At 35.7% G+C, this 26,925-nt stretch overlaps 4 protein-coding genes and 1 long non-coding RNA gene across 7 annotated transcripts in view; 2 read left to right on the top strand and 3 right to left on the bottom strand.

The window, feature by feature from the left end:
* Window positions 1-64: 64 nt before the first annotated feature.
* On the bottom strand, window positions 65-6,418 carry LOC107042931 (phosphatidylinositol glycan anchor biosynthesis class U protein). The gene is made up of 3 exons (XM_015264188.2): window positions 5,502-6,418; window positions 1,770-2,484; window positions 65-534 (listed from the first exon to the last, which is right to left on the bottom strand). Exons 1-3 carry the CDS (start codon window positions 5,835-5,837, stop codon window positions 281-283), a joined length of 1,305 nt encoding a protein of 434 aa, XP_015119674.1. The 5' UTR covers window positions 5,838-6,418; the 3' UTR covers window positions 65-280.
* LOC107042933 lies at window positions 6,171-10,464 on the top strand. Its single transcript, XR_001461197.2, has 3 exons — window positions 6,171-6,314; window positions 10,005-10,205; window positions 10,279-10,464. It is a non-coding gene; the product is annotated as an uncharacterized LOC107042933 (long non-coding RNA).
* LOC107042932 (WD repeat domain phosphoinositide-interacting protein 4) lies at window positions 10,352-17,128 on the bottom strand. The gene is made up of 7 exons (XM_015264189.2): window positions 16,917-17,128; window positions 16,487-16,754; window positions 14,998-15,238; window positions 13,186-13,334; window positions 13,022-13,123; window positions 12,826-12,944; window positions 10,352-10,648 (listed from the first exon to the last, which is right to left on the bottom strand). The coding sequence occupies exons 1-7, from the start codon at window positions 16,963-16,965 to the stop codon at window positions 10,539-10,541; spliced, it is 1,038 nt and encodes a 345-aa protein (XP_015119675.1). The 5' UTR covers window positions 16,966-17,128; the 3' UTR covers window positions 10,352-10,538.
* Window positions 17,129-17,266: 138 nt separating this feature from the next.
* On the top strand, window positions 17,267-22,190 carry LOC107042930 (thioredoxin-like protein 4A). The gene is made up of 2 exons (XM_015264187.2): window positions 17,267-17,490; window positions 21,598-22,190. The coding sequence occupies exons 1-2, from the start codon at window positions 17,413-17,415 to the stop codon at window positions 21,946-21,948; spliced, it is 429 nt and encodes a 142-aa protein (XP_015119673.1). The 5' UTR covers window positions 17,267-17,412; the 3' UTR covers window positions 21,949-22,190.
* Window positions 21,937-26,925, bottom strand: part of LOC107042929 (tyrosine-protein phosphatase 10D) — a 37,663-nt gene continuing 32,674 nt past the window's right edge. The window contains exons 13-19 of one of the 3 annotated variants that reach the window (XM_015264185.1): window positions 26,499-26,647; window positions 26,275-26,410; window positions 26,117-26,183; window positions 24,969-25,058; window positions 24,419-24,583; window positions 22,835-23,008; window positions 21,937-22,311 (exon numbers count right to left, since the gene is read on the bottom strand). In XM_015264185.1, the coding sequence (XP_015119671.1) occupies window positions 22,289-22,311; window positions 22,835-23,008; window positions 24,419-24,583; window positions 24,969-25,058; window positions 26,117-26,183; window positions 26,275-26,410; window positions 26,499-26,647 (804 nt within the window). In that variant the 3' untranslated portion in view covers window positions 21,937-22,288. Of the gene's footprint in view, window positions 22,312-22,834; window positions 23,009-24,418; window positions 24,584-24,765; window positions 24,845-24,968; window positions 25,059-26,116; window positions 26,184-26,274; window positions 26,411-26,498; window positions 26,648-26,925 lie in introns of those variants that run through there. The other 2 variants (XR_001461196.1, XM_015264186.1) reach the window with 2 other exon arrangements.

Raw genomic sequence — 26,925 nt, 5'->3', positions numbered from 1 at the left:
TCGCTGGGGATTGCAGGGCTCTTCGAGAGGACCTCAAAAATAATTTCGTACTCACCAATTTTTTATTTTTATCAAAGTTTTATTTCATCATGACTGATTAAGAATTATTTACGTAATCAAAGAACACATAGTATCGATCCAATTGCTCATTCACTCGGTATTCAATTCATTCGTTATCTCTAATTATCTTCTAGGTCTTACAGCTACTGTTGTTTCGCAGGGAACAGCAGGAATTTTTGAGTTTTGTGAAATTGAATTTCGTTTTGTTCTGACTTCGGAGTTACTCCAAAATAAGTTGAGCTTTTCTTCCGTTGATCTCTGTAGACAATCCATGACGGAGTGCCAGCTCTCTTTTAACACTAGCGAACAGTATATCTGTCAGTAGAAATATTTGAGCGATGGCGAATGCTAGAGTGACACCGAAATAAAAATTGGCATTTGCTGATCTCGAGTAGATCCACTGGTGCCAGACTGTTGGAGCAAATACTGTGCAGAAGAGCATGAAACAGCCGACGAGGAAGCCTTGCTGCATGTCTACAACATCCAAAGAACACTTGATGTAATTAATACAGTGCATTAAGTCGGTGATGAAGAGAAGAGTTGCAACAGGATAAGTCAATTTTACTTGAAATTGTCGAACTTGAGTTCGATCTCAAGTGCAGGGATAACTATATCTATCAATTATAATCACTGTTAAATTGAAAAGTAGTCCATTAGTTAATATCACTTTTAAATTTTAATTATTGAAGTAATTATCAATTTAAATCTTCAAATTTTGAATTATACATTAATCAGTAATTGAGGTAGGAAGATAAACGATTATTTGGATAATCGGAAATCCCTTATAAGAAATTAAGTATTATCAACTTAAGGCCCGGATGGATTATCTATCGAACATTATCTCGATTGTTTTTCCATCTTCATTATGTAAAATATATCACAATTTCCATTGGATTTTACATCGCGTAGGAATCCCTAAAAATTATGATTCCACAACAAAAAAAAATAGAAAAAAACTGAACATTTTCAAAGAGTGTTTTTAATATAGATTAACAAATAAGTTCGATAGAGAAAAACGTAACGGATAGGAAATCGTGAATTTGGAAAATGTATCTGATTTACGGTGACAAATGGCGGCTAATATCATGCGGGGGGAAGACTGATTTCGTAAATCTTTTCCTACACTGCACAGAGACATTTATTTCGGAAAAGGCTTTTTGAAAAAAGTTGTTATATTTCGGAGAATTTTTTAATCACACTCTTATCACATAAAAATGGCAGATGACTACATACCACAGTTTTGAAAATTGAGCTACCTAGCTGTCACTTCCCATGAGGAGGTAGTGTTTTGTTATCCATGGAAAATGACAGCTAATAGATAATTTGCCACAGCGAATCAGATATTTGTAATTTCCACTTTTTTCAACTCATTCTGAATGTCAATTAAAAACCTCTTTGAAAAAGTTCAGAATTTTTGCTATTTTTTTTTTCTTATTCTGTCATAATTTTTGGGAATTCCTACATGATGTACCACTCAATTAACAATTTTGGATTACGAAAGATTAAAAAAAAATCCCGATAATATTCGAAAGATAGTACACCCGGGCCTTAAACTGAAAATGCATCGAGTTGAAAGCGCAAAAAAGATTCAACTACGTAACTTTTCTAAATCGAATTCTATCTACAACTGAATGTGCGTAAAGAATCGTCTCTTTTGTGATTTCACTCTAAAAACAATAATAATGAAAGAGTCTTCGAAAATGTCTTACGTTTGAACAAATGTTGCCACAGAGGCAGCAAAGCCATGTAGAATCCAACGTCTCCAATGCAGGGATACGACTTGAAGATCGCTTCAATAGCTAAATAAGCGAATGCAAGGAGCATGGGATCCTTCCTGAGCCTCAGAGCGAGAGGAACAATGTACAAAATGCCGACATTTATTTGGAACGAGGCGATGAAGAGCCACCTGAAATGTTCGAACATCTCCGTAAAGAAGTACCAGTACAATCCGATGTTGGGTCGGAGATCAGGAACTGTCAGGATGAAGCCCATGGTATTTCCAATGAAGTTCCAGTTCCCCATGATGAGGAACGACAGGTAAAAGAGGCTTCCAATGAAGAATGAGAACAAGAGGACCATCTGCGTTATTGGGAGGAGCCTCTTGCCCTCGGGGAGGTCCTTGGCGATGTAGATCGTCGCTGGGACCATGAGGGCCATGGGGTATAGCCCCTGGAGGGTGACCAGGGCTATCAGGAAGCAACTGCCCACTTTCGACTTCTTTATCATTGAGAGCAACGTCGCTGAGAAGAGCAGGTTCGTAAATACTGTTGTGGTAAGCCCCACGCAGTTCAGGACGATGAAGGGATTGAAGAGGTAGGCCGCTGGCACGTACAGTACTGATGTTCTCGCGATCTTCGAGATAGGGGTGTAGCAAATCTCAGCGTCCTTCGATTCTGTCCTTGAGTTTTCTCTCTCGTGTTTCGCCTGAGAATGTCAATTCATTGTCAGTTTATACGAACGTAGAAAGAAATGAAAAATTGAAATAAACAAGTGGAAAATTGCTCTTGTATTCTATATAGTAGAGTTATTTTTGCTAATAAATTTGCAATATGCTTCCGAACGATTATTTTGTATATTATTTCCTTCCATCGTGTACAAGTCATTGTTTATTTTTCCATTTTTTTAAATTGAATGAGATTTCCTTTTACCTAAGGTTGTCAGATTGTCAACTTAGTTGAATGTTATCAGTATCATTATTCTTATTATTCTTTTTCATCTACACAACCGACTGTCTTTTTTACAATTCTATCTCTCCCCTCAGCTCTTCGATAAGAAAAATTTTATTTACGCGTACTTGAATGAATTTAAAACTTCACATTTGAAGAAACCACCAGAAAGCTCACTTTCAGACAAATTCATGAAAAATTCAAAATTTTCAACAATCATGATAAAAATCAAATCAACCAATATAGCTATCGTCATCATGTTTTAAATTCGACTTGATGCCATTAAAACAAACATTTTAAACTATAATTGAATTAATTGAAGTCATCATTCAATCGATTCAGAACATTTTTTTAGCTATCGTGGGACAACCAATTTTCGAAAAAAGTCAAAAACTAAAAAAAACTAATCGATAAATTAAATTTTAATGAATGGCAATCGATCGGACTAACAATACCTATATTTAAAAAAAAGATTCCATCAATTCATAAGCGAACAATTCAAAAAAAATGTTGTCACACACATAGGTACGGACACGGTCTAAAACTTGCATCTTCGAACTTTTTGGATCTCAATGGGTCGGCATAACACAAAAAATCCGAAACTTAAATTCGAACGAGGTTGTCTCTAGTTAAGGGGAGACTACTATGAGTTTTAAAAGCCGCCCGCTATTGGAATGAGATTAGTCATACATTGAAGATCGATTATATATATGTCTAAAAATGAATAATTAGTGCAAAAAAATTAATTGTTCATTGTTCGCTTGCCCCGCAAACGCTTCAAATGTTCAAAAAGTCCTTGGCCTCCAATTTTTGACCTATAGAGATTTTTTTTCCATTTAAAATTTTTGAAAAAATGTGTGCAATAACAATGACGAATTAGTTATATGAAATTCGACTCCTACATAGCTAATTTCGATTTTTTTAATAAAAAATTTCACCACTGATGTAAGATAGCCCAAGAATGTTTCTGAAAGAATCGAGAATATATTTTAAATATTTTAATGATAATTTTTCTGCCTATTTTATATTAAACATTTATTTTATATTAAACAAAACGAAATTAGCTGTGTAGGAGTCGAATTAAAAAAAACTGAAACAAAAAACAAAAATATATTTTTTCAAAAATGTTGAATGAATACAAAATCTCTGTAGCTGAAAAATTGGAGGCTTCGGACGACTTTTAACACTTTAAGCGTCTGCGGGGCAAACGAACAATGAAAAATGAACAATTAATTTTTTTGCACAAATTATTCATTTTTAGACGTGTACACAATCGACCTTCAATGCATGAGAAATCTCAATAGCCCACGACTTTAAAATCTCATAGTAGGATGAACAGGCCAATTGCTGGACGGTTACGGGAAATTCGAGTTTCGTGGTAGGATCTAAAATAGAAGAATCACCTGAATGGGGATATGATGGCTTCCATACATTCAAGAATGTTTTAGTTAGCAGAAAAGTTATTCGAAGTGAAAGTAATAAAACAAAGAATAATTAAATTAATAAATAGTTGAATGCAGCCGAAACCCCTAATTTCTGGATGACTGGGCCATATTTTTTTTCATTTATTAAATGTCGATCAATACAAAAAATTGATCACATGATTATACACGAGTAATATTATTGAAAGGTGAATTAATCAGTAGAATTTTCATTTTATTTACGGAATAGTCAATGCAAATTACAATCGTCCGGAAATTGATCTGTTTACCCTAGTCTCCCCTCACACGCATGAAAAAATTTAATAGAAAAACTTAGCGAATTCGTTAGAAAATTCTATTGGATTTCTATTGAACTTCCTATTAGTTTTTGGTCGATTCTATTGAAATATTCAATAAACAATATTCAATAGAAAAAGTCAATAGAACTCGATTTTTCTACATAACTTATTCTCTTCAGATTTTTTCTATAGAGTTTCATTGGCTCAAATTTTCTAAATTTTTTTCATTCTTCTTTTCTTTTCTTCTCATCAAAATAATCAACCAAAAAAAACTTCGCAAATTTGGGCCGAGGAAATTGTATAGAAAATATCTCAACAGAATAAGTTGTATAGAAAAATCGAATTCTTCCGAACCGTTTCTATAGAATATTTTCTATTCAACATTACAATGGAATCGGCCAAAAACTAATAGAAAGTTCAATAGAAATCCAATGTTGCTGTGGAGAATGAAAATGACTGGATCAATTTTCATCATTTGGACATAATAGATTCCTTCACGTCGAATCAGCTAATGACCGCAGAGGCCAATAACTAAAATACAAGATAGAAATCCAATAGAATTTTCTAGCGAATTCGCTAGGTTTTTCTATTTTTCTGATTTTTAACGGAATTCGTCGCACGAAACTTGCGACTGGCCATCGCCCGAGGGCCTTCAGCCTGGTATTTACAAGTTACATATGTACAATGTGTAGAACGCAGAAAATAAGCGAAAAGATAAGAATAAGTAATTCAGTATTCAATTGGTTGTTAGCATTATATGCTTAAGATGGAAAAATAAATGTTTGACATTGTCTTGGATGAGATGAGCGTGAAACAGTTTGGAAAATGTGGTGATGGTGAAGAAAATAGAGAGCTAATTGAGAGAGCTATTGTAATTATTGCTATGGAGTAGTGTTATTGAGAGAGAATTATGCCTCCCCAAGCGTCGTTACCGTATTCTGCTATGCGAATAGCTTTCAGGCTTTCTAGTTTGGGTTTAGGGTTTGTTGCGGGGGTTTTTCTTTTAATTTTTTTCATTCGTGTAACCCCATCCTGAATAAATCCCAATCACTTACAAGTTCCACGACATAATGCCGGGCAGTAGCGAACAGACACCAGGCAGTAATCAAGTCGGCGAGCACGAAGAGACACTTGACACCCCAGATTGATAAATACTCGTGGATGTAGGTGAATGCCAAGAGACCCACCGGTGTCTCGTGAAACAAATCACCTGTGTAGGGGTCGATGTTGGAGTTTCTCAAGTGAACACCCTCTGTCACTCGTTTCCACGAGTTCAGGGCGGTGGAGACCTCGACCCTGTCGCTGATGATTTTTTGAAACTCCGAGTTCATCAGCAACAGGCGAATTGCACCTGCCAGGGCGCAGTACGACACTCTTTCTATTGTTCTCATTTTTCCCGAATTATTTTGGTAATGACAAAGTCACTGTCATCGAGTACAGACCGACCACAAAATTAAAAATAAACGTCAGTTCTACGGATTTCCTGTGCTGGGTATCGGATGATCTACTAGGAGTGGTTAGCAGTCTTCCCTCATCGCTTTTCACTAATTATCAGGTTCTAAAGAGCAAATTATTATTTATATTAATTACTCATGATGATTTATCACTATTATCCCGGTGAGTATGATTTTCCATCAACATTTTCATGATTTTGAACTGATTTTCAATATTCGGAGTAATCACTCCACCCGCGGCGATGATTGCTGCTCCGATTATCAGTTTCTAGGTTAGGAAATGCTGTTTGATGCAGTTTGATGTTTCGAGACATAACCTGTTTCGCTGCTTCGTCGTTCATGGCTCCAGTGTTGAAATAATCATGAAATAAAACGTAATTAGTCGATTAGGAAGGAAACATTGAAAATACGCAGGTAATGAAATTCATTGATACATAATATGCAATTTAATTCATGTTTTTATATTTCGTAATGTTATGAAAACTTAGCGCTCTCTCTACGAAATTTCAACGAATTTCTATATATATATTCTATGAGGTTTCTATTCAATTCAATTCATTTCCTTGATGTTACAAAAGTTTTTCTTTGTTTTAGATCTCCACAAGCCTCCTCCTCCTCTATTTTATTAAACATTTTACTAACATAGTGCTGTGCACATAACTAACATATACTATAATATAATATATTTTTCTTTATTTTTAACCTTTCCTTTTTTATTTACACCCCATTCCCCCCTTCCACCACTGCTCCTCCATCCTTTTTTGGCTCTTCTCCACCGTTCTGCTTCCATCCCTCTCTTTGGTTGCGTTTCGCTTTGTCTACTCCTCTCTTAGCGCCTTCTCTATCCTTCCAAACTTATCATAGTTTCTCTTCGTAGCGTGATCTCTGAGCTCCTCTATTATCCTTTCTCTCCAATGTCTTCGATTACTTTTCTGTCTCCATCTCTTCCACCATCTTTCATCATCTGGTCCTACTCTCCTCATTATCTCCTTGCAGCCGGCCACGTGCTCCAGTGACTCCTTCTCTTTCTCACATGCCCGGCATCTGTCATCCTCAAAGCCTTTCTTCCCTCCTTTTATTGCATTTCCACATCTCCATCTTGCCCAAGCCATTTTCTGTTCCACGTTTAATTTTCTATCCGTCCAGTACTCACTCATCTCCGTGTTCTCCTTTATCTCTCCGTAGTAGTCACAGTATTTCGATTTTTCTATTCTCTCCCAATCCTTCTGCTTTTCTTGATCCTCCACTATATCCTTCAGCCTTTTTTCTGCTTCTTCCTTCCTCCCCTCTCGCAGATGTTCCAGGAACTCTCCATCTCCTACTTCTCTGAGTCTCTCTATCACCCCTTTCCCCCAACTGGACGGTTGTCCATTCTTATAATTCCCCTCAATTCCTCTTTCAAGCATTTTCTTGGCCATCTACTTTCTTCCATTCTGCTCAATTTTATTAGAAAAGCCGCTGCCCTTCTGACTGCTTCTACTTCTACACTGCTTACTCCTGCCTCCATTCTCCATATGTAGTCTGGTGTGTTTCTCGCCAGTCCCATGCTAGCCTTTGTATATTTCTTCTGTATCCTTTCTATGTTTTCCTGCCTTCTCCATCCCCACAGTTCTACTCCATATAGCGCCGCTGCCTTCACCGTTACTCCCATGAAATACAGCCTCTTCCTCAGTCCTCTTATCTTGCCTCTCCTCATTTCTCCCCAGGTTTTGTTCACCAGCGTCTGAGCTTTCCCTGTCAGTTTCTTGGCATGTCTCGAGTATGTGTTTTTGGTCGTGAACCAGAAGCCTAAATACTTGAATTCATTCACCACCTCCAGTTTCTTGCCTTTGTACTCCCAACTTTCTTTCCTCCTTCTTCCTCCGTTCCTGAACACCATTATCTTTGTTTTTTCCACACTCACCTCCATTTCATTTCCATCTGCCCACTTCTCCAATGTCTTTAACATCCTTTTCAACTCAGATCCCTCCTCTGCCACAATCGCTGCATCATCTGCATACATCAGGGTGAATATCTTCACCCCTGCCCCTGGTCCGATAGGCGTGCCTCCGTCTCCTCTCTTTTCCATCGCCTCTATCAGGTCTTGTATGAAGATATTAAATAGTATTGGGCTCAGTGGGCAACCCTGCCTCACTCCTCTGCCCGTCTGGAACTCCTCTGTCAATCCTGTCCCCGCTATCACCCTGTTTCTGGTGCCCTCATAAATTCTCTGTGCCATCCTCAAGAACTTTCCTACTATCCCTATCTCCTCCATCTTGTTCCAGAGTTTCCTTCTGTCCACCTTGTCGAATGCCGCTTTGAAGTCAATAAACGCTACATATAATTTCCCTCCTTTCTTCTTGAGTCTCTTCCCGATCAGCGTATTCAGTACAAACACCTGCTCCATTGTTCCTCTCCTTCTCCTGAATCCTGCCTGTGCCTCTGATAGTTTTTCCTCTTCCTCTAGCCACTTACCCAGTCTGCGTGCCATTATCGACGAGAGNCCATTATCGACGAGAGGATTTTATATCCTATGTCCAGCACTGACTCTATGAGGTTTCTATAGGATTTCTATTGGAATTCCATTGAAAAATTCTATTTGTCTTTTGCACGGATTCTATCGGACATTCCATAAGAAAAAGTCAATAGATTTGGAATTTCTGTTTGAATTTTTCGTTTGAGATTTTTTCTATAAGGAGGCTTAGACATCAATTTTCCAAGTTTTTTCTACTCGGATTCTATAATGCAAAACGAAACAAAATCCAACGGAAAAAACTTGGAAAATTTATGCCCAATAATTCTAATAGAAAGAATCTCAATGGAACAAGCAAATTCTATTGAAAATTATGTAATTACCCGGTGCGTTTCCCAATAGATATTTTTATCATAGAAAAGATCCTATAGAAGTTGAGGTTTTTGCCAGTTTGTTCCATTGGAATTTTTTTCTGTGAGAAATTTTGCGGCATGAATTTTTCAAGTTGTTGGTTCTAGAATGTTAAGCGTGGTTGCACCAAGCCCAGTTAAGAAAATCCTCAGTTGGGTGTCGGAATAAATAAAAATAATCTGCCGATCAATTTGGATCAAAGGTTCATCGAAAATATTTTCACTAAAAAACGTGGTGTGTCGATGTGCCATCAAGATTTGCCAATAGTGCCACTAATTTGAAGTATTTAGTGGACATTCCCGACCAAATGGCTGAATTAAAGTACTCTACGACGAATTTCTAAAATGTCTAGACGTATGAAAAAATTCAATAAAAAATTTACCGAATTTGCTAGAAAACTCTATTGGAATTCTACAGGAATTCTGTGGGGTTTCGATAGGATTTCTATTGGAATTCAATGGAAAAGTTCTATTTGTTTTTTTGCACAGATTCTGTTGGACATTTCATAAGAAAAAGCCAATAGATTTCGAATTTCTGTTTGAATTATTCTGTTGAGATTTTTTCCGCCGGATTTTGTTTCGTCTTGCACTATAGAATTCCTGTAAAATTCCAATAGAATGTTCTAGCGAATTTGCTAGGTTTTCTATTGAATTTTTTCATGCGTACATCTGTGGAATAAATTTACTCTGGGCATGAATTCATTCTGACGATTTATTTGGCTAACAGGGCTTGGTGCAACCGATCCGTATTTCTTTTAAGAATTTCCAAAAAAAACGTCCGTAGCTTAAGCATTAGAGGCTCTGGATTATTTTTAACGTGTCAACCGTCAGCGGGGCAAGCGAACAATAAATAATTAATTTTTTTGTGCTAATTATTCATTTTTATTCAATAGTCTCCCTTTAAGCAAATAAACCCTGAGGTAAAATTTATTCTCTGGGTGAATTATATCCTGAAGGACATAATGCTTGAATGTTTAATCCGAAAAGTATTTTTTTATTTATCCTCCAGCCTCATTTGAGTTAAAACTGCCCTAACCCTGGGATTATTTTGTTTGTTCCTGGGATAAACTTCAGATACTCCCCCTGGTAAAATAATCCATCGAATGCTAACAGGGCTTGGTGCAACCGGCCCTGGATCCAATAGACTTTTTATAATATTTCGAATAGATACTCCATAGTATTGCCTTGGAAAAATGGCAAGATTTTTTTATTGAATTTTTTCATGTGATATTCTTCTTCCAGTCCCAGTTTCAACTCACACTTCGGTTGTGACCTCGAAATAAATAATGAATGAAGAAAAGGGAGAATCTCCTCTGAAAAAAATTCGTTGGTCAAGAAAAGCTGCAACGAAGAAATTTGCTATGTTATTCTTTGGACTATTTGGTATGGTTGGACTCTCATTCAGCCCGACAATCTTTGCTATGACGTTCCCTGATATTTTCAGTAAGCACAATTAATCCACAAAAGTATCCATTCAATTCTATCGATGTATCGCTGATTTAAAATATTTTTCTAGAGGAGTATAGAAGAGAACTCACCTCACATATACCCCCAGGCAAACGAGTAGATTAGTAAACTAAAGTAAGCAATCGTCTTAAATCATTTATATTTATTTTAAAAAAAATTATGTACACAGAATAAATGATTTAACATTGTCGCACGCTCGATTAGTGTCTGTACAATCTTCAAACAGTTCAACGTATTAATGAGTAGTTCTTTGTTATTTTCAAAATAAAGTGAAATAAAAAAGAGGATCTAGAGTTTTTTGTGGGGATGTCAAAAGTCGTCGTCATCGCAGACGTCGAGGAAAACGTCGAAGGCTTCACGATTGCAGTTTCCTTCGGACGTAAAGACGTATTTGTGGAAGGTTCCGTCCATGCAGACAGCTGAAATGTACAGGTATCTATTGAAACTTTCATATATTGTATACTTCAACACCGACAGAGCATTCTCTCGATTAAATGATCTGTTACAAGCAATGGAACTCTAAATTTTTGACACATGTCATATTTTGAATTCATACTTTGTGTACGGAAGCTGTAATCCTGACATTCTAATTAAGCTATGCACATATTGAATTCTACTAAAGGGAAATGTACGAAATCAGTTACAGATTATGCCATTTGACTTTCATACATTGTATAATTCGAACTTATAAGAGTTTAATTGGTTGTGGGCAATTGGACAAGTATAATTTGAGCATGTGGAACTAAAAAAAAAACGTTTTCCACCAATTCAGGCCTGAGTTTCTGGGATCTTCAATTTTTGCTTCCGAACGGAAGAATTGCATTCGTAAAATCCGAAATTTTCAATTTTTTTGCGCCAGGATAACTAATTTTGACCTCAAAAGTTTTAATAAGTAAATTCCATCATTAGGCCGAAAAAAAAAATTCTGGGTCCTATGATTGCAAACTCATATTGGCCAGAAAAATTTCTTTCGGCCTAGTGATGAAATAGTACATTATGTCATCAGGTGATAAAAGTATTATCTGATTCATGTGATTATAATCCTCACCTTCGGCTAAGATCATAAAGTCACATTCGTTAGATAATACTTTTATCGTCGTGTGGCAGACAATATTTTATGTCACTGGGCCCAAAAATCTAGTTTATTAGGCGAAGTGTCATAAAAAACAATTTCGTCATAACGAAATGCTATTTTTAGCCCATGTCCAGATGTCACGTCCAAAATGAAAAATGGTCGTATAAATCTAGTCTAGGGAACATAAAACCTGGACGATTTGGGCTCTTTAGAATCATTTTAACCCAACTTTTAAAAACATTTTTATCACGCTGTGCGAAAAAGTAACTTTTTAGGCACGCTTCGCGTGCTTAAAACGCCCCTTTTCCACACATTGTGATGAAAAATATCGTTCGATACTCGTGGGAAGTGTTTTAAATTATAATTAATTGAATTATAAAACGAACAGAAAATGATTATTCCCATCAGTGGTCCCAATAATAAAAAGTTGATAAACAAAAGTTGATAAAAGAAATATTTCTTACTCGAATTGCGTTAAATAGTCGTTTTTCAGCTATTTCATTTTGCCCGACTCTCCCAAAAAAATGAAAATACTGATTTAATTATGTTTGTCTACATATTGTATATTATGGATGTGTGAACCAAAATTTGAGTCAATTAGATGAGAATTCGGTCATGAGGACGCCTTTGAAGATTTTAGTCCTCTCATTAGGCCCTCATTGATCAATAAAAAAAATCAAGACCCAAATTCTGTAGCGAAGTGGTAAACTACGATAAGTGCAAAAATGGAACTTTTTCAGGAGACTTTTTCAGGAGAGTTAAAAAATTTGACCATGTTTGAGAGAATTTTCGATTCAAGCAATAGAAAATTTTGCAAAAAAATTGCACTTATTCTAGTTTACCACTTCACTACAGAATTTTTCTTATTGCTTCCGAATGGAAGCATTGTAATCGTTCAAATTTAAGTTTTGGATTTTTCGTCTTATATCGACCCATTATGATCTAAAAAATCTGCAAATGCAATTTTTAGACCGAGTCCGTAGGTATGTAAACAAATTTTTCTTCGATTGTTCGCTAATGAATCGATGGAATTGAATCTTTTTCTCCTCAAGTGTAGATATTGTTAAGCCCTATTTTTATATTAAACCTGCAGTAGTAAGCTCATCAGAATGATAAATGAAGGCACCAGCGATTTCGAAGTTTCAGTGCGGTCTCCGCTTAATGCAATGGAGCGAATCCATTGTATATAATAGATCGTTTTGTCAAGAAAATGCTGTATCGGTGTTAAAGTATGCCGATTTTTTTAATGGGTATTTTTTTAATGGTGTTGAAGTATGCTGATTTTTTTAACGACGGGTTGCTGAAAACCCAAAGAAAATTTGGAGGAAAACAAATCAGTTCGAGTCTTTTCCATCTGGGCTGATGAGATAATTCGATAGAGAATTTTTTAATTTAATGTGGACTCTCGTGCGGTTCTGAGACGAAAAAGTAAAGAACAGCTTGAAACTTTACAAACTATCATTCCAATGCTATATCAACATATTTTGAATTCAAAAAATGTTGTGTGAAATTTTTGCTTACCAATAACTGAATTATGAGATCCAAACGCACATACACAGGCACACTCCGGGGGTACCGTGAATGTAGCAAGGGCCCATTGACTCTCGATATAATTACCAAGAAAACCCATCTTTGAAAATCTAAAAACACGAGTAATTGAAAATGACACCATCAATCTCATTGAAAAATTATCATTTGATGTGAGAAATTGTCTTACGTGGATCTCCTGTTGAGACGAGTGTCTTTGAGGGCCCATATATGAACAGTGCCCTTATCACTGGACGCACAGAGGAATTCGGAGTCTCTACTGAACGTTATGCTGCAAATTGGAACAATTGGTACAAATTTTTGTGATGAGAAAATTTAACTCATTTTAAATACCAGTAGAGGGTAGCTGGATCTGCCCCACGTCGTAATTCAACTAGGAGTTGCCGCCTGATGCTGTCCCACACTCTGACGAGTGTTCCTTGTGCTGAAGCTGTTGCAACCATTGTTCCATTCGAATTGACGGCGAGACAAGCCAGTGCTCCCTGAAAAGGAAAAATTGATACGGAGAAAACTATCAGAAATACACGAGAAGTCAAGCCATATTGATTGTTTTGAAAATATCTCAAAAACTACTAGGTTTGAAGAAAAACATCGCAAGACCTCTTTGTAGCTCGATCGAAAAGTTCTTTTGACATTTTGCTGTGAATTTAGTATACAAACAAGTTTTACTTGCTGAAAATTACCAAAAAAGAAATTGTTTCATTCGAATTTGAAAATTTCAAACATAAATAACACGGTTCAACAAAATTCGGACGTATTCGACCTCGAAACTGAAACCGATCCCATCTTATAGATATTTTAATGCCGATTTTTAATTTCTTTTGAGAAATCTTTCTAGCACGTGTAGTTTTCGAGAAAAAAAATATTGAAACGTTGAAAAATGGCTAAAATAAACAATTTGGAAAATTAGTAAAAAAAAGAATTTGGACGTAGTTTTTTAATTTTGGACGTAGTTACAAGATTGCTATCATATGTTCATTATTATTTCATTCGGGGATTCATTTCTTATCTGTAAAAACGAGCATTTCTCAGGAGCAAAATACGCATAGGAGTATCGAATAAGAAAGAAACAGTGCTAGAAATGACATTTCTTGCTTGCACAGAGGATTCAAATTTTGTGGAATCATTACATCTATTTTTGCGCCAAAAATTTCCATTTCAGGACAGTCTTCACTAGATATTATTTTTTTGGTAATTTTCGAGTGATGAAATAATTTCATTAGATTCTGGTTTTTCAATGAATATCTAGGAATTGAAGGGGAGATGGCCAAATTTCTCTCAAGATTTCTCTACAAGAAAGTCTTTTCAAATATAATTTCTATCTACTAGAAAGTTTTATTTAAAAATTGCAAGGAATTATCAGTAACCTTGATTACATTCTGAGTCGTAATTTTATCCCAATTCAATAATCATGCTACATTTGCCCATAACAAATTTGGAATAATTTTGTTTCCCACAAAGTCGTATGAGAAAATTGATCGTAAATCAGTTTGCAAATTTTGCATTGCAAATAAAGTTTAAAATCAGATAATTTTTTTATATCGAATGTGAAAAAAATGAAATTTCTTTGGCACATAATAGAAAATTATCATTTGTTCTCAATAAAGTTTCATTATTTGTCTATGAAGAGAGAATGCTAAAAAAAGTCCTCACATTGTGCAATTGTAATTTATGCCACTCATGCCTGAAACCGGCTGGATTACACACTCGACGCTTCGCGTCTCGTGTCTAATTCAGCCGGTTTCAGGCTTCGTGACATAAAATTTTGTTCAATACTTGTGGGGAAATTTCGTCCTTAACGTGTGTGGTTACATCACTCGCCTTCGGCTCATGCTGTAAACCCCACACACGTTAAAGACGAAATTGCCCCACACGTGCTGAAATATACTATTTGCCAATACTGAGTAGGTATGCATTTTTTTCAAATTTTTCTCGCTGAATTTCGTTGCAAAGTTCGAAAACTGAAAATATCGAAATCTATAATGCATTTCGTAACATTCTGGAACAGTTATAGGAAATAGAAAACCTTGAGATTTCAAGCTATTCATCAAAAGTTAATTCTGAAAGCAAGATCACTCATCTGGTTTCATCATTTCACTCCTGAATTTGTTATTCATTGGCTACATAATATTCTGTAGAATTTACCTGATGAGCAGAAATCGTTGCTGGTGCAGAGGAACTACCAGTTTCAGTAGCAGCAAGATCAACAAGCTGAACACTTCCAATCTTGTGTCCAGGAAACGCCAACAATTGTTTGTGCGCACTGGCCAGTGTTGCTACCTCCACCAGTCCTTTGGGATTATCTCTCGTCTCGAGGGTCAGTAATCTCCTAGTGGGAAAGGGGAACGAGAATACGTGGATTTCCCTCTGAAGTGCTACAATCAATCTGGAATGAGTTAAAATAATAACAAATGTCATCAGAGTTCAGTAATCAAGTAGTGTGATGAGATAAATTTATCTCAGAGTTTAGTTTTCGCTGCATATTCTGGAATTCGACAGAAATAGATGAATTTTTGTGGCACTAGGAAATGCACCGGGTATGAATTGGCTAGTGGTCTACGCATATCATTTATGATCGTTATGTATACATTCATTCATTAAAAAAGGAGTGAATTCGCTCTCGCTGTGTTTGGATTTGAGAAAAAAATTAGCAGGTGATTTTTAGAAATTATCAAGATTAATTTTCACCCCTTTCTAGGAAACCTGAGAGCCATCCATTATGACTCTCTCCCAATAACATTATTTCATAACAATAGTGACAATAATAACTCTTCTTTCTTCACCATTACCACAACATTACTAGTTGGAAATTATTATGGAATGACAGTTCAACTGTCAACAAAAATTTCAAGTAATTTCGTTACTGCAAGTTCACTATTTGATCAAAAAATCTATAGAAAGTGTACATTTCAGTGCAATTATTCCCTGAAAATAAATAGAAATCAGGAAAATTCAGGTAAATATATTCTTGAATTTCCAATTAATTGAGCGCAATTTAGTATTGAATATATCTAGGATTTGATTTAAAATTCAAATGAATTGAGGAAATATCCCCCTCCCCGTCTTCCTGCTGCTCATAAATGTGGAATGCCATTGAATTTTCAATGAAATTCCGAATTCGATGATTTTTCCCCCGGTTTGTCCATGAAATCTCGATTTTCTTTTCAATAGTGTAAATGTGATGAAATAATTCCGGTTCGTTTGGAAACCGATTTTTGGAGGTTTACCAAATTGAGAAGAGAGTGCAATTTTCGTAAAGAGATTTCTTGTAGCTCCCCATAATCTTTAAAAAAGGGTTTTTCAAAGTGAAAATCATTGTCATCGTTTTCCTTAAATTCAATAGCGAAGCGATAAAATGGTTCAAGTCGACTCAGCTCCTAGCTGAGTTTTTGAGGAATATCTCCGAATCTAAGAAAGATAACGAAATTTTCGTGAAGACCTTTTTCGTAGAGCGCTCGGAGGACTACAAAGAAATACTAGAAATTTTGCTATCCCCCTTAGATTCCGAGATACTCCATGAAATCTGGCCAAAAGTCAAAATCGACTTGAACCATTTAACGCTTCATTACTGAATTCTTGAATAAAGAGGACTAAAAGTCATGAAAGTTGATCTTAAAAATATCCTCAAACTCACTTGTCCCTCCTGAGTCTCACAGCCTTGATGGTACTGGTGAAAGTAATCTCCAGGACGAATTTCTTGGCAATGTCATCATAAATCAGAACGGTATTATCGGCAAATTTTGGTCGAACTCCACCGCCCACGAGGGCAATGAGATTCGTCCTCCAGAGCATTTCACCAATGGCAATGCTGCCCATGAGATCACTGTCGAAGTGGGCCTTCTCCACCAGTGGCTCAACGTTGTAGATCCTCAGTCCCGACTCCATGCAACACGTGAAACATCCTGCAAACCCACCCAATAAACAATAACTGTCCAATGCCTTCGGTGCTTCCTTCACCCTCACGTGACACCGTCGATCTTTTCCCAAATGGAAAAATTAATTTTCAACCGTGGAAAAGGTGAATGAACGAGATTGTGCCTTTGTTCTATTCTCAAAACACTCACCCTGATCTTGGTTGAACCTCAGGCTCAATATCCCACGTCCAGCAGCCATTTTAGACGTTCTAATCGTCGAACATCTAACTACGATGCAATTTTCGAATTATCACATTGCTTTATTGATGAGTGAATCCTTTTTGTTTACTGTTTACGTACTCCACTCGAGTGGAGGACAAGAAATGTCGTCGCAACGTGGGTAAAACAGAGTACATGGTGGGGGTAAAAATACTGAATCATCGGCGGTGGAGTGGGGGTACAAAACAAACTTCAGTACGATGTAGTCGGTTTTCCCCTTCCCCGGTAACTTCACATTTGCTTGTGGCTTCCCCACTGTTTGTTGTCGAAGATGGCCGAGGATTTCCGAAGGGGAGTGATAAAACGCCAGGCGTGTTGGAGTTGTTGTGATTTTTGAGCAGACGTGTTTGCAGGTTTTTTGACGTCTACGAAAGCTCGCGATAGACAGGTTTTTTGTTTTTAAAGGGAAGTTTGAACATTTTTCGTCATGTCTTATATGCTTTCACATCTGCATAATGGCTGGCAGGTCGACCAAGCCATCCTGTCCGAGGAGGATCGGGTTGTGGTGAGTATTTGAGGGATTCATAACCTTAAAGGAAACGTTGATAATTGTTTTAGAGAAGTTTTTAGAGTTGCGAGAATTTTTCTATGGAGTTTCGTTAATCGCTGGATTTAGAGAATGTTACGCTAAGAAAAAAAAATAGAGGAGGGTTCGGCAATATCGACACCAGATTTAAAGAATGAGTTGAATTGGATCAAATCTACTGTTTCGGACTTCATTTGACGGTTATAAAAACAAACACATTGTCATAAGACTGCGTCGTAGGAGTTGTAAGGTTAAGCAAAAAAGGGGAAAAATGAACACTTCGATTTCTTCCTCAATTTTTTACGTTTCAACAATGTATTCAATTTCTGAAACACCAGTCATGACTGCGATTTTCGAATTAAAAAAAAAATCATTTTTTATTTTCGTCGTGAGGGGTGGTAAACCAAATTTTTCTTTGCTCATTTATCCTCCCCTCCCTCACTTAGTTTATGGTGGTTTCTTTTGTGAGTAGTAAAAGTAGAGTAAAACTAGCCATCTTACAAATTTCGCAAATGGGCAAAGGTCAATTGTATAGGGCGTGCAATTGTTCATTAAAAAAAATAATTTCAAAGTTATTTCAACAGTAAAACAGCAAATCCAATGCTACTTTATATTTCAAACTTCAATGTAAAATTTAATTGAGTTAAAGTTTATTTGTTAATATCTCTTCCACCACTAATTTCTCTCTACAAAAACACACCGTTATGATTCTATTGGAAAATGTCTGCTGAAAATTTTCTTGATTAAAAGTTAAATTCGACCAAATTTTTCGGGTATCCATTTTACCCCACTCTTGAATAATTTTTCGGGTGTGGACCTTCCCAAGCAATTGTTTTAAATTCGATTATTGAAAATGTGTTGAAAATTTTTTGAGCGTCCATTTTAGTCCATCCTAGACGGATTTATCAGGTGTCCATATTGCCCAATGAAACAATTTTCAAAACTTTCGATTTTGAAAAAAAAAAATTCGCAAATTTTTGAAGTGTCTATTTTACCCTAGATATCCATATTGCCCCACCCTTTCCTATTTTTGCCAAATATCAATTTACTTGAGAGAAGTATTTATTTTTTCAATACCGTATTTCTCCAATCGAGTCATTCGCAGGCAATCCTCTTTAGGTTTCAAGTATGATAATTATATTGCTCTAGAAGATGGTCATGTTAGCTATGACAAAATAATTTAAATTTAGCTTATGTTAACCGCTAATATTATCCAACAATTTTCAATTACCGAATTAGTTATCAATCGAATATTCAACTTTCGAAATAATCTATCAGCCAGTAATCGTGTTACAAGTTTGACCATTACATGTCTAATCGAAAAATCCTTTTATGAAATTTAGAATTATTTACTCAATAGTTACTAGAAAATTTAAAATATGAATTATTCTATCATTTTCAAATTTCGATTATGATTAAAAAAACCATCGTAATAGAAAGGTGCAAATTCTGATAATATTACAAAATATTACAAATGTAATGATCGACCGATCGCTGATCTCAAGAAATCACTCGAAAAATCATGATTTCGGGCCAAAGTGGGGCATTGGCCGATAACCGTATATGGATAAGATTCGGAGAACCAAAGAGTTTAGAAAGGCCTTATGGATGTGATAGTAAGAATCAAATGACATTGAGACCGGCCTTTTAAATTTTCTTCTCGTATATCCTTTCGAGTCTTTATGATTTGCTCCCTTCCCGCCCCCAACCCCCTGTACTGCATTCGCCGAAGGACAAGGGAAAACCTCATTTGAGGGAAAAACCTGCCCAGGTACAGTCGCCTCTTGCGAGACTCCCGCTCGACAATGAAACCGTCAGATTTAGAGTGTCACAAATTTTGGCCCCCCCAGCCGGGAATCGAACCCGGGTCTCCCGCATGCCAATCCCACACTCTAACCACACAGCCACCGCCGTCGGTGACCGGCCTTTTATTTTATAATAAATATTCGACTGGATTAATATAAGTTTCACTGCAATAAATAAATTGGCTGAAGCCCTACACCTGGCGCGGCCTGGGTCAAGGGCTGCCAGGGCTCAAGTCCTTTTTATAATTCAACTCGACAAAATAATTAGTTCACTCGGCGCCAGTTAGTTTTTCGACAACTAACGTTTTCTCGACTTACCTCAGGGAGTGGAAGTTGGAAGACCTAAGAGTAATAAAAATTGACAGAGAGAGAGAGGAATAAATTATAGGCAAGAACATTTTGAATTAATAATTACTCACTTGTTATGTCGACAATTCACTCAATTTATTTCTGAAGTTTTTAAACGTTCTCGAGTATCGACTCTTACCACACAGTATGAAATTTTTTAAAAAATAAATAAGACAATACAAAATACATAGACAATGTATACAGTTTCGGCGCCGGACGAAAAGTGATACAATGGGCCTTAGACAACTTGTTGCGCGATAGACAATCAATAATTTGGCGATTGCGCCCTAAATCTCGTCTAGATTCCAATAGAGCGTTGTAATTCAAATTCGACAATGAACTTATGGCTAATATCTCATACGGCAACTTACGAGATCCCCGAGAACAAGAAAAAATTGTATCGACGAGAAGGGAAAAACAATGTCTCCTGTCACAACATATGCAAAAGAAAGTCATGATGGTCAGATGATTGATTGATTGATTAACCGATGATTTCCAGAAGTCATTATAAATCATTACCAGAAATGGAAATCACTTGATTTCCAGTGATTTCTTCCTTAACCCCTCGCGTACGGGACCTTTTTGTTAGGAAGCCTGACGTGCGCTTAATATCACTGAGATTCGATAAATTCTGATGCACGAAAAATTATAAAATGCATTAAAACTTGAAGCTACCCTATCCATCTTTCGAATGGCGTTGGCGGAATTAGATTCTCTGTCACAGTTTTGAAATTATCCAGTTTTTAACAAAGTCATGCGTTTTTGCTTGGGTCCACACTGAGAAAAACAATTTCTAAGAAATAGAAATTCTATGATTGATCCAAATCGTTCATCGATTGAATAGTCGCAAAAGAAAATGCTATTGTAAGACACAAACATCGATTTAATTTTAATGTTTTCGATTGAAAAAGAATGAGATCAGTTATCTAAACTTTTGTTTTGTTACTATCTACTTTTCAGTACATAGAAATCAATGTCTGTATTATCAAATATCTTCTTCGAATAAAGCATATAATTATCCAATATATCAGCGTCACGATATCCCGCAAAAGAATATCTGTTCGATTGAAAGCAGAATTCATAGATGCAATAAAATATTCATTTGGTCTATGAGGAACATATTGTTGGATACTCATTGATGCGAGACTTTCACGATGAGCCGTTTCTTGTTTACGACAAACAATTCTTCATCATTTGAACTGATTATTTTTCCATTGCAATTGTGAAAAACAAATTATTTGCGCCAAACCCGAAGCGTTTGAACTAAACCAAAATTGAATTGTATGAAATCGATTTTGTCGCAAAAACATGTATTTTCTAAATTCGATAGAATAAACAAAATATACTATATTATAACAAAATCGATTTCATACAATCCAATTTTGGTTTTGTTCAAATCGATATTTATGTCTTACAATAGCATTTACTTTTTCTTTTCTTTTTCTTAGAAATTTTTTTCTCAGTGTAGGGACAGGGACGAGCATACGTGCATTTACCTTATAACGAAAATTTTGCTATCAGCCTTCCGAGATATTCATTGAAAACTGATCAATAGTCAGATCGAATTAAGGCCCGGTTGCACCAAGCCCTGTTATCCAAATAAACCCCAGGGTAAAATTTATCCTCGGGGTCAATTATATCGTAGGGGTCATAATTTCTCAATATTTGACACGAAGAATAATTTTTTATTTATCCTGTAGCTCCATTTGAATTAACACTGATTTAAGCTTGGGATTCAATTTTTTTTTTGTTCCTGAGATAAATTTGAGATACTTTCCCGGGTAAAATAATCCATCAAACATCCAAATTTACTTTTTTTCTTATCTGACGTTTTTGTTACCCGGAGCTGGTGCAACCAGACCTAAACTGTTTTACCACTCCGCTATTGATGTCTTCAGGGATTTAATCGTGTAAATCCCTCTTTCAACTTCAGGTAATTCGTTTCGGTCACGATTGGGACCCCATGTGCATGAAAATGGACGAAGTTCTCTACAACATAGCCGAGAAGGTGAAAAACTTCGCAGTTATTTACCTGGTGGACATCACAGAGGTCCCAGACTTCAATAAAATGTATGAGCTTTACGACCCCTGCACTGTCATGTTTTTCTTCAGGAACAAGCACATAATGATTGATCTTGGCACTGGCAACAACAACAAAATCAACTGGACCCTGGAGGACAAGCAGGAAATGATTGACATCATCGAAACAGTGTACAGAGGGGCCAGGAAGGGACGAGGTCTCGTCGTTTCTCCAAAGGACTACTCCACGAAGTATCGATATTAATTTTATCATCTTAGTTCATTTATTACATATAAATTATGTTTTACATTAAAACAATATAATCATGAGATCGGAATGAGTGAGAATTTGTTGGTTCAATAATTTTTGTCTAGTTATAGTCACGAATGAAATTATTCATCATATTCTCCATTTGGTGACTGATCAAGAGCATGATGATGATTATTGTAATTATCCTAGTGTAGTATTTACAATTTTTAATACAAGAGTAATAACTATATAATTTATGAAATTGTGAAAGACTCAATGGCTTTGGTCCATCATCACTGCTGTTTTCAGAAAAATAATTTTTGAGGTAATTAACAGCCAGTTGAACAGTTCTGGGTTAGAGTGATGTGTCGAGTAGTTCTGAAACAGTAAATGAATCATTATTTTTGGAGCTTGGATTGTGAAACCATTATTTCGGCGTATGCACGTATGGAAAAATTTAATAGAAAAACCTAGTGAATTCCCTAGACAATTCTATTGAGCTTTCTGTTAGTTTTTAGCTGGTTCTATTGAAATGTTTAATAGAAAATATTCTATAGAAAAAGTCAATAGAATTGCATTTTTGTTCACAACTTATTCTATTGAAATATTTTTTATAGAATTTCTTCGGCCCAAATTTTCCAAGTTTTTTCGTTTGATTCTTTTGACCAACAAGAAAGAAAAATAGTATGAAAAAACTTGAAAAATTTGAGTCGAGGAAATTCTACAGAAATTATTTCAATAGAATAAATTTTATAAAAAATCGAATTTTGTAGGATATTTACTATTGAACATTTCAATAGACTCAACCAAGAACTAATAGAAAGTTCAATAGAATTGTCTAGCGAATTTGGTAGGTTTTTCTATGAAATTTTTTTGTGTGTGTGGGGTAGATTTCACTCACTCTCAGTCACAGTTGGATCTTCATTAACGAAATGCGCAGATTTGGATCGATGCATCGGCTGAAGATTCTCGTAAAACGAATTACTTGATTCGTCAGAGTCGTCGAGACTACTTGTACTGGATTTACCTTCCTTTTCGATGTCGTGGACGGGGTAATCCAATGTGTTGTATCTCACTGGAAGGAAGAAACGGTTTACCAAATGTTAGTCATTTTTTATTGAACAGAATTCATGAGAGTAGAAAATTTAAAAGGATGGATTTGCAAAAATCGTTGGAAACGAAAGTTTTGAAGGGAAATGTCATAGAATTCTCCACAAGATAATACATTATGTCATCAGGCGATAATACTTTTATCGCCGTGTGACATAAAAGCTTCTTTCATAATTTTTTCGAGACATCTTCGTTTTCCAGGCCTTACTTGTTCGAACTTGTCGATTCCCAAAATTTTTAGGACATAATTCTGTGAAAATGTCTGAAACTATTGGATTCAGAGAAAAATGTCTAAATTCCTCAGCAAATTCTCAAAAAAATGGGCCTTCTAATTTGAGATGCAAAATGACTGAGATGCAAATGACTTTTGATAGCGCGTCATGTGCCCAAAAAATGACGGTCTTGTGACGTCTATATGACACAAATTTTTCAACTAAAAATGATGATCACAAATAATTTGGAAGCAATTTGTTGTCAAAATATCTATTATATATAGATGCATAATGACGGTTATAACTAATTTCTAATTTGTGACAGTCATACATAATGAAATAGTTTCATCTATATTTCCGTTTCAAAATGCGCATTAGGCTAATACGAAATGAATTCAAATAAAAATTGATACAGAAAAAATGAAGTTGCATCTATATAGATAGAAAATGACTGTCATATTTTTTTTTTGGCAAATTGTGACGGTCATAGAGGAGAGGGGGAGGAATTGTGACGGGCGTCATAAATGCCTCGTCATGTGACTGTCAATGTCGGTCACATAACCGTCATATGACGAGTCATGTGACACATTTGCATCTCTACTTCTAATGTATTATCTTCCTTCCCTTCAGTATGTAATTATTGTACTAAAAGTATGGGAGAATAAACTATGGAGAACGACTCAGAAGTTCTCACATCGATTCTCTGCCACTAATGGGTTGAGAAGGAAATGTCAAAATCATTGTTTACGCTATCGAATTCTCCACAAAAAACTTTTTAAAAATAAATGCATGGGAAAATCTTCCCTTCAGAGATATTTGATAAAAATAGAAAAAGAATTGGTTATGAACTTCTCATGTTTGCAGAAAAACTCATGGAGTTCGATCTGCAGATGTCTTTGCAATTGTCAGATAAAAAAACTGTCGAGACTTTTCCTGTAGAATGGTTTCTTGCTAATTTTTTGGAAACCTTTTGCCTTTAAAGATAATCGAAAAATTCGCTTTGAACTATTTTTTATTTTTAGAAAGAATCTCATCGAGATCATTCTGCAGATATCTGTAAAATTGTCAGGTATAATATCAAATGTTTGAAAACCTTTCTGGTAGGCCATGAAATTCTCTCTACAAAGGTTCTCGAGTAAATCCTCCACCAATGAGATAATTACCTATTTGATTGCTGAATGGCTTTGAACAGATTTCCGACGTCGATTTCGAGTATTTAATCCCCAGCGACAAACAATTTCGTGATTTCGGACTCGATGATGTGGACGATGATGAATGGAAGATTTGCTCGGCTGATTCTACTGACGTTGACAAACTGCTCTTCCTCACTAGGAAAAATAAGAGAAAAAATCGTTTTTTAATTGGTTTACAAATTTTCATACACAAATTACGTTTTGAAACGTAAAGCAGGAAAAGCCGGTGCGGACGATCGACTAGAGCTTCAGAGACCAAATACATAAGCAAAGCGTGACACTGATTTTTCTTGTCAATTATTTTTCTGTCAGCATACCTCGTTGCTGTTTCAGATTGCCATTTCGTTCTCACTCTGCGATAAAGAAACTCATGTTACTTCTACCGGGTTAAGTTATCTAGATTTTCATTGAGTTCTGGTTAATTATTATTTTTGATAGGAATAATGTTCTATGAATAGTAAATAGGATAATAATTTTTCTTTGTGGCGTAGTTTTTGGCGTGGTAATTTTTGTTACATACGAGTCTCGAGACTGCTGACTAGATTTGTTATTGCTGGTTCCTTCTTCTTGCCGTTTACGTTGGTTATTGGATCTACTGATGGAGGTTTATCTGAAAAAAAATTATTAATTCGTTAGAAGAGTAATTTCTTGAGCCAGGTGTGAAGTAGTATAACAGTCCAAGGATATCCGAGGACCTTTCTATAGATTTGGAAATCGAATTACGTGAGAACAATTTGGAAAAATTAATTGATAATCAGCGATATTGAAATTCCGTTTTACAAGAGATTCCTTTTCCTCTAAATTTTTATTATAAATAAATAGGGGAGAGTGGGGCAAAATGAAATAGCTGAAAAACATCTGGTTGACGGAATTCAAATTAAAAAAAAAATTTTTTATCAACTTTTGTTAATTAACTTTTCTTATTATTGGGAGTACTGATGAGAATAATAATTTTCTATTCGTCTTATAATTCAATTGATTTGATTAGGCCGATTACACTTTTCTTTCTTTCAAATTTCTATTCAACCGTTTCATTTCTTACTAATTGATTATTCGGCCATAATACGGTCATACATATATATACATGTTATGAAGGAGGGATGCTGAATGCTAGTCTTCACTTTTCTTTTTTCATTCGATTGAAATTCAGCATCACATTTTCCTTTTCCCCCCTTTGGGTCTCCCCCTGGACCTTACTCTGGACTTTGTATTTTACTGTTTTATTTTCTTCTCAATTAATCCATTGACAAAATCTTCACCTGAATGGAAAATTATTATTCTCATCAGTACTCCCAAGAATAAACAAAAGTTAATAAAAAACAATTTGATGAAAAAAATTTTTTTGTTTGAATTGCGTCAAACAGTCGTTTTTCGACTGTTTCATTTTGTTGCACTCTCCTCTACAATCAGAATGTTCACGGAATCCTACGTGATGTAAAATCCAATGGGAATTGTCATATATTTTAGATTCCGAAGTCAGAAAAACTATCGAGATAACGTTTGAAAGATAATCCATCAGGCCTTGACTTGAAATTTTGGCATGAAGTTTCTTCTTAGCACTGCAACGTTTCGAATTGAAGATGGGCTGGATCGAATGGTTATTTTACAAGATATTCAACTCCGTAACTAAGTCTGTTTGTTTTTGTTTCTCCTTCTAGAGATACTTACAGGTTTTCGAAAAATAGGGGTTCTTCAGTACTTGTCGAATGCAGTTATAAATATATGCATATTGACTCTGAAAAGATAAGAAATACCAATTGAGTATTCACATAGATATAATAGCATTGGATTCAATTCAGAGAATCTGTTAAATTTCAATAACTCACTTCTCTCTGCACCATATTAATCCTATGATGCCTTAGTCTATAAACCGTGCCAAAGACATCGAGTTTCCTATTCTCCTTAATGTGCTGAAGGAGAATGTCAATGGCAATAAGAGTTCCGGTTCGTCCAATGCCAGCACTGTAGGAAGCATAATAAAAATAATCCAGTTATCTAAAGCCATGCGTTCGTTATCCTGAATTATGTGCTCATTACGAATGTTGTTTACCTGCAGTGAATCACAGCAAGGCCAGGATTGGCTGTTATGTAACGTCTAATTATTTGACAGAAGTTTATCATTGGGTCAAAGTCCTCAGGTACGTCGTGGTCTGGCCAGTCTTTGAAGTGGAGATGAGTAATCGTTCTCTTTTCATTTTCCTGGAATGAAGAAAAAAATCAAATCATTTCAATTGTGCATGAAAAAAGGTTAAGGTTGTTAATACAAAGATCAGGGGATCATGAATTTTATGGGTCACAACAAAGGTGTTTTTAGATTTTTCGAGACATCTGCCAGATTTAGAGATATTTATGAAATAATGTGAATTGAATTCCCGTAGTTATTTTAGCTTTAATCAGGGATAACCATATTCATAAATCATAATTACCGTTAAATTTTGAAGCCGTCATTTCGTGAATATTACTCTTAAATTTTTTAT

This window comes from Diachasma alloeum, unplaced genomic scaffold, assembly GCF_001412515.2.
Source record: "Diachasma alloeum isolate Michigan unplaced genomic scaffold, Dall2.0 Dall_scaffold_00539, whole genome shotgun sequence".
Lineage (NCBI taxonomy): Eukaryota > Metazoa > Arthropoda > Insecta > Hymenoptera > Braconidae > Diachasma > Diachasma alloeum.
Note: the sequence above shows the minus strand (reverse complement) of the source record. Positions and strands in the feature narration are given on the sequence as shown.

Bases quoted from the DNA above. Each gene is read 5' to 3' on its own strand.
- LOC107042931 (XM_015264188.2), bottom strand. From the start codon at position 5,837: ATGAGAACAATAGAAAGAGTGTCGTACTGCGCCCTGGCAGGTGCAATT. The intron at 2,485-5,501 runs GTAAGTGATTGG...TGACATTCTCAG, and splicing joins GGCATTATGTCGTGGAACTT to GCGAAACACGAGAGAGAAAA. The intron at 535-1,769 runs GTAAGACATTTT...TGGATGTTGTAG, and splicing joins GTGGCAACATTTGTTCAAAC to ACATGCAGCAAGGCTTCCTC.
- LOC107042932 (XM_015264189.2), bottom strand. From the start codon at position 16,965: ATGGCTGCTGGACGTGGGATATTGAGCCTGAGGTTCAACCAAGATCAG. The intron at 16,755-16,916 runs GTGAGTGTTTTG...GTGGGTTTGCAG, and splicing joins GAGGTTCAACCAAGATCAGG to GATGTTTCACGTGTTGCATG. The intron at 15,239-16,486 runs GTGAGTTTGAGG...AACTCATTCCAG, and splicing joins GTGAGACTCAGGAGGGACAA to ATTGATTGTAGCACTTCAGA.
- LOC107042930 (XM_015264187.2), top strand. From the start codon at position 17,413: ATGTCTTATATGCTTTCACATCTGCATAATGGCTGGCAGGTCGACCAA. The intron at 17,491-21,597 runs GTGAGTATTTGA...TTTCAACTTCAG, and splicing joins CCGAGGAGGATCGGGTTGTG to GTAATTCGTTTCGGTCACGA.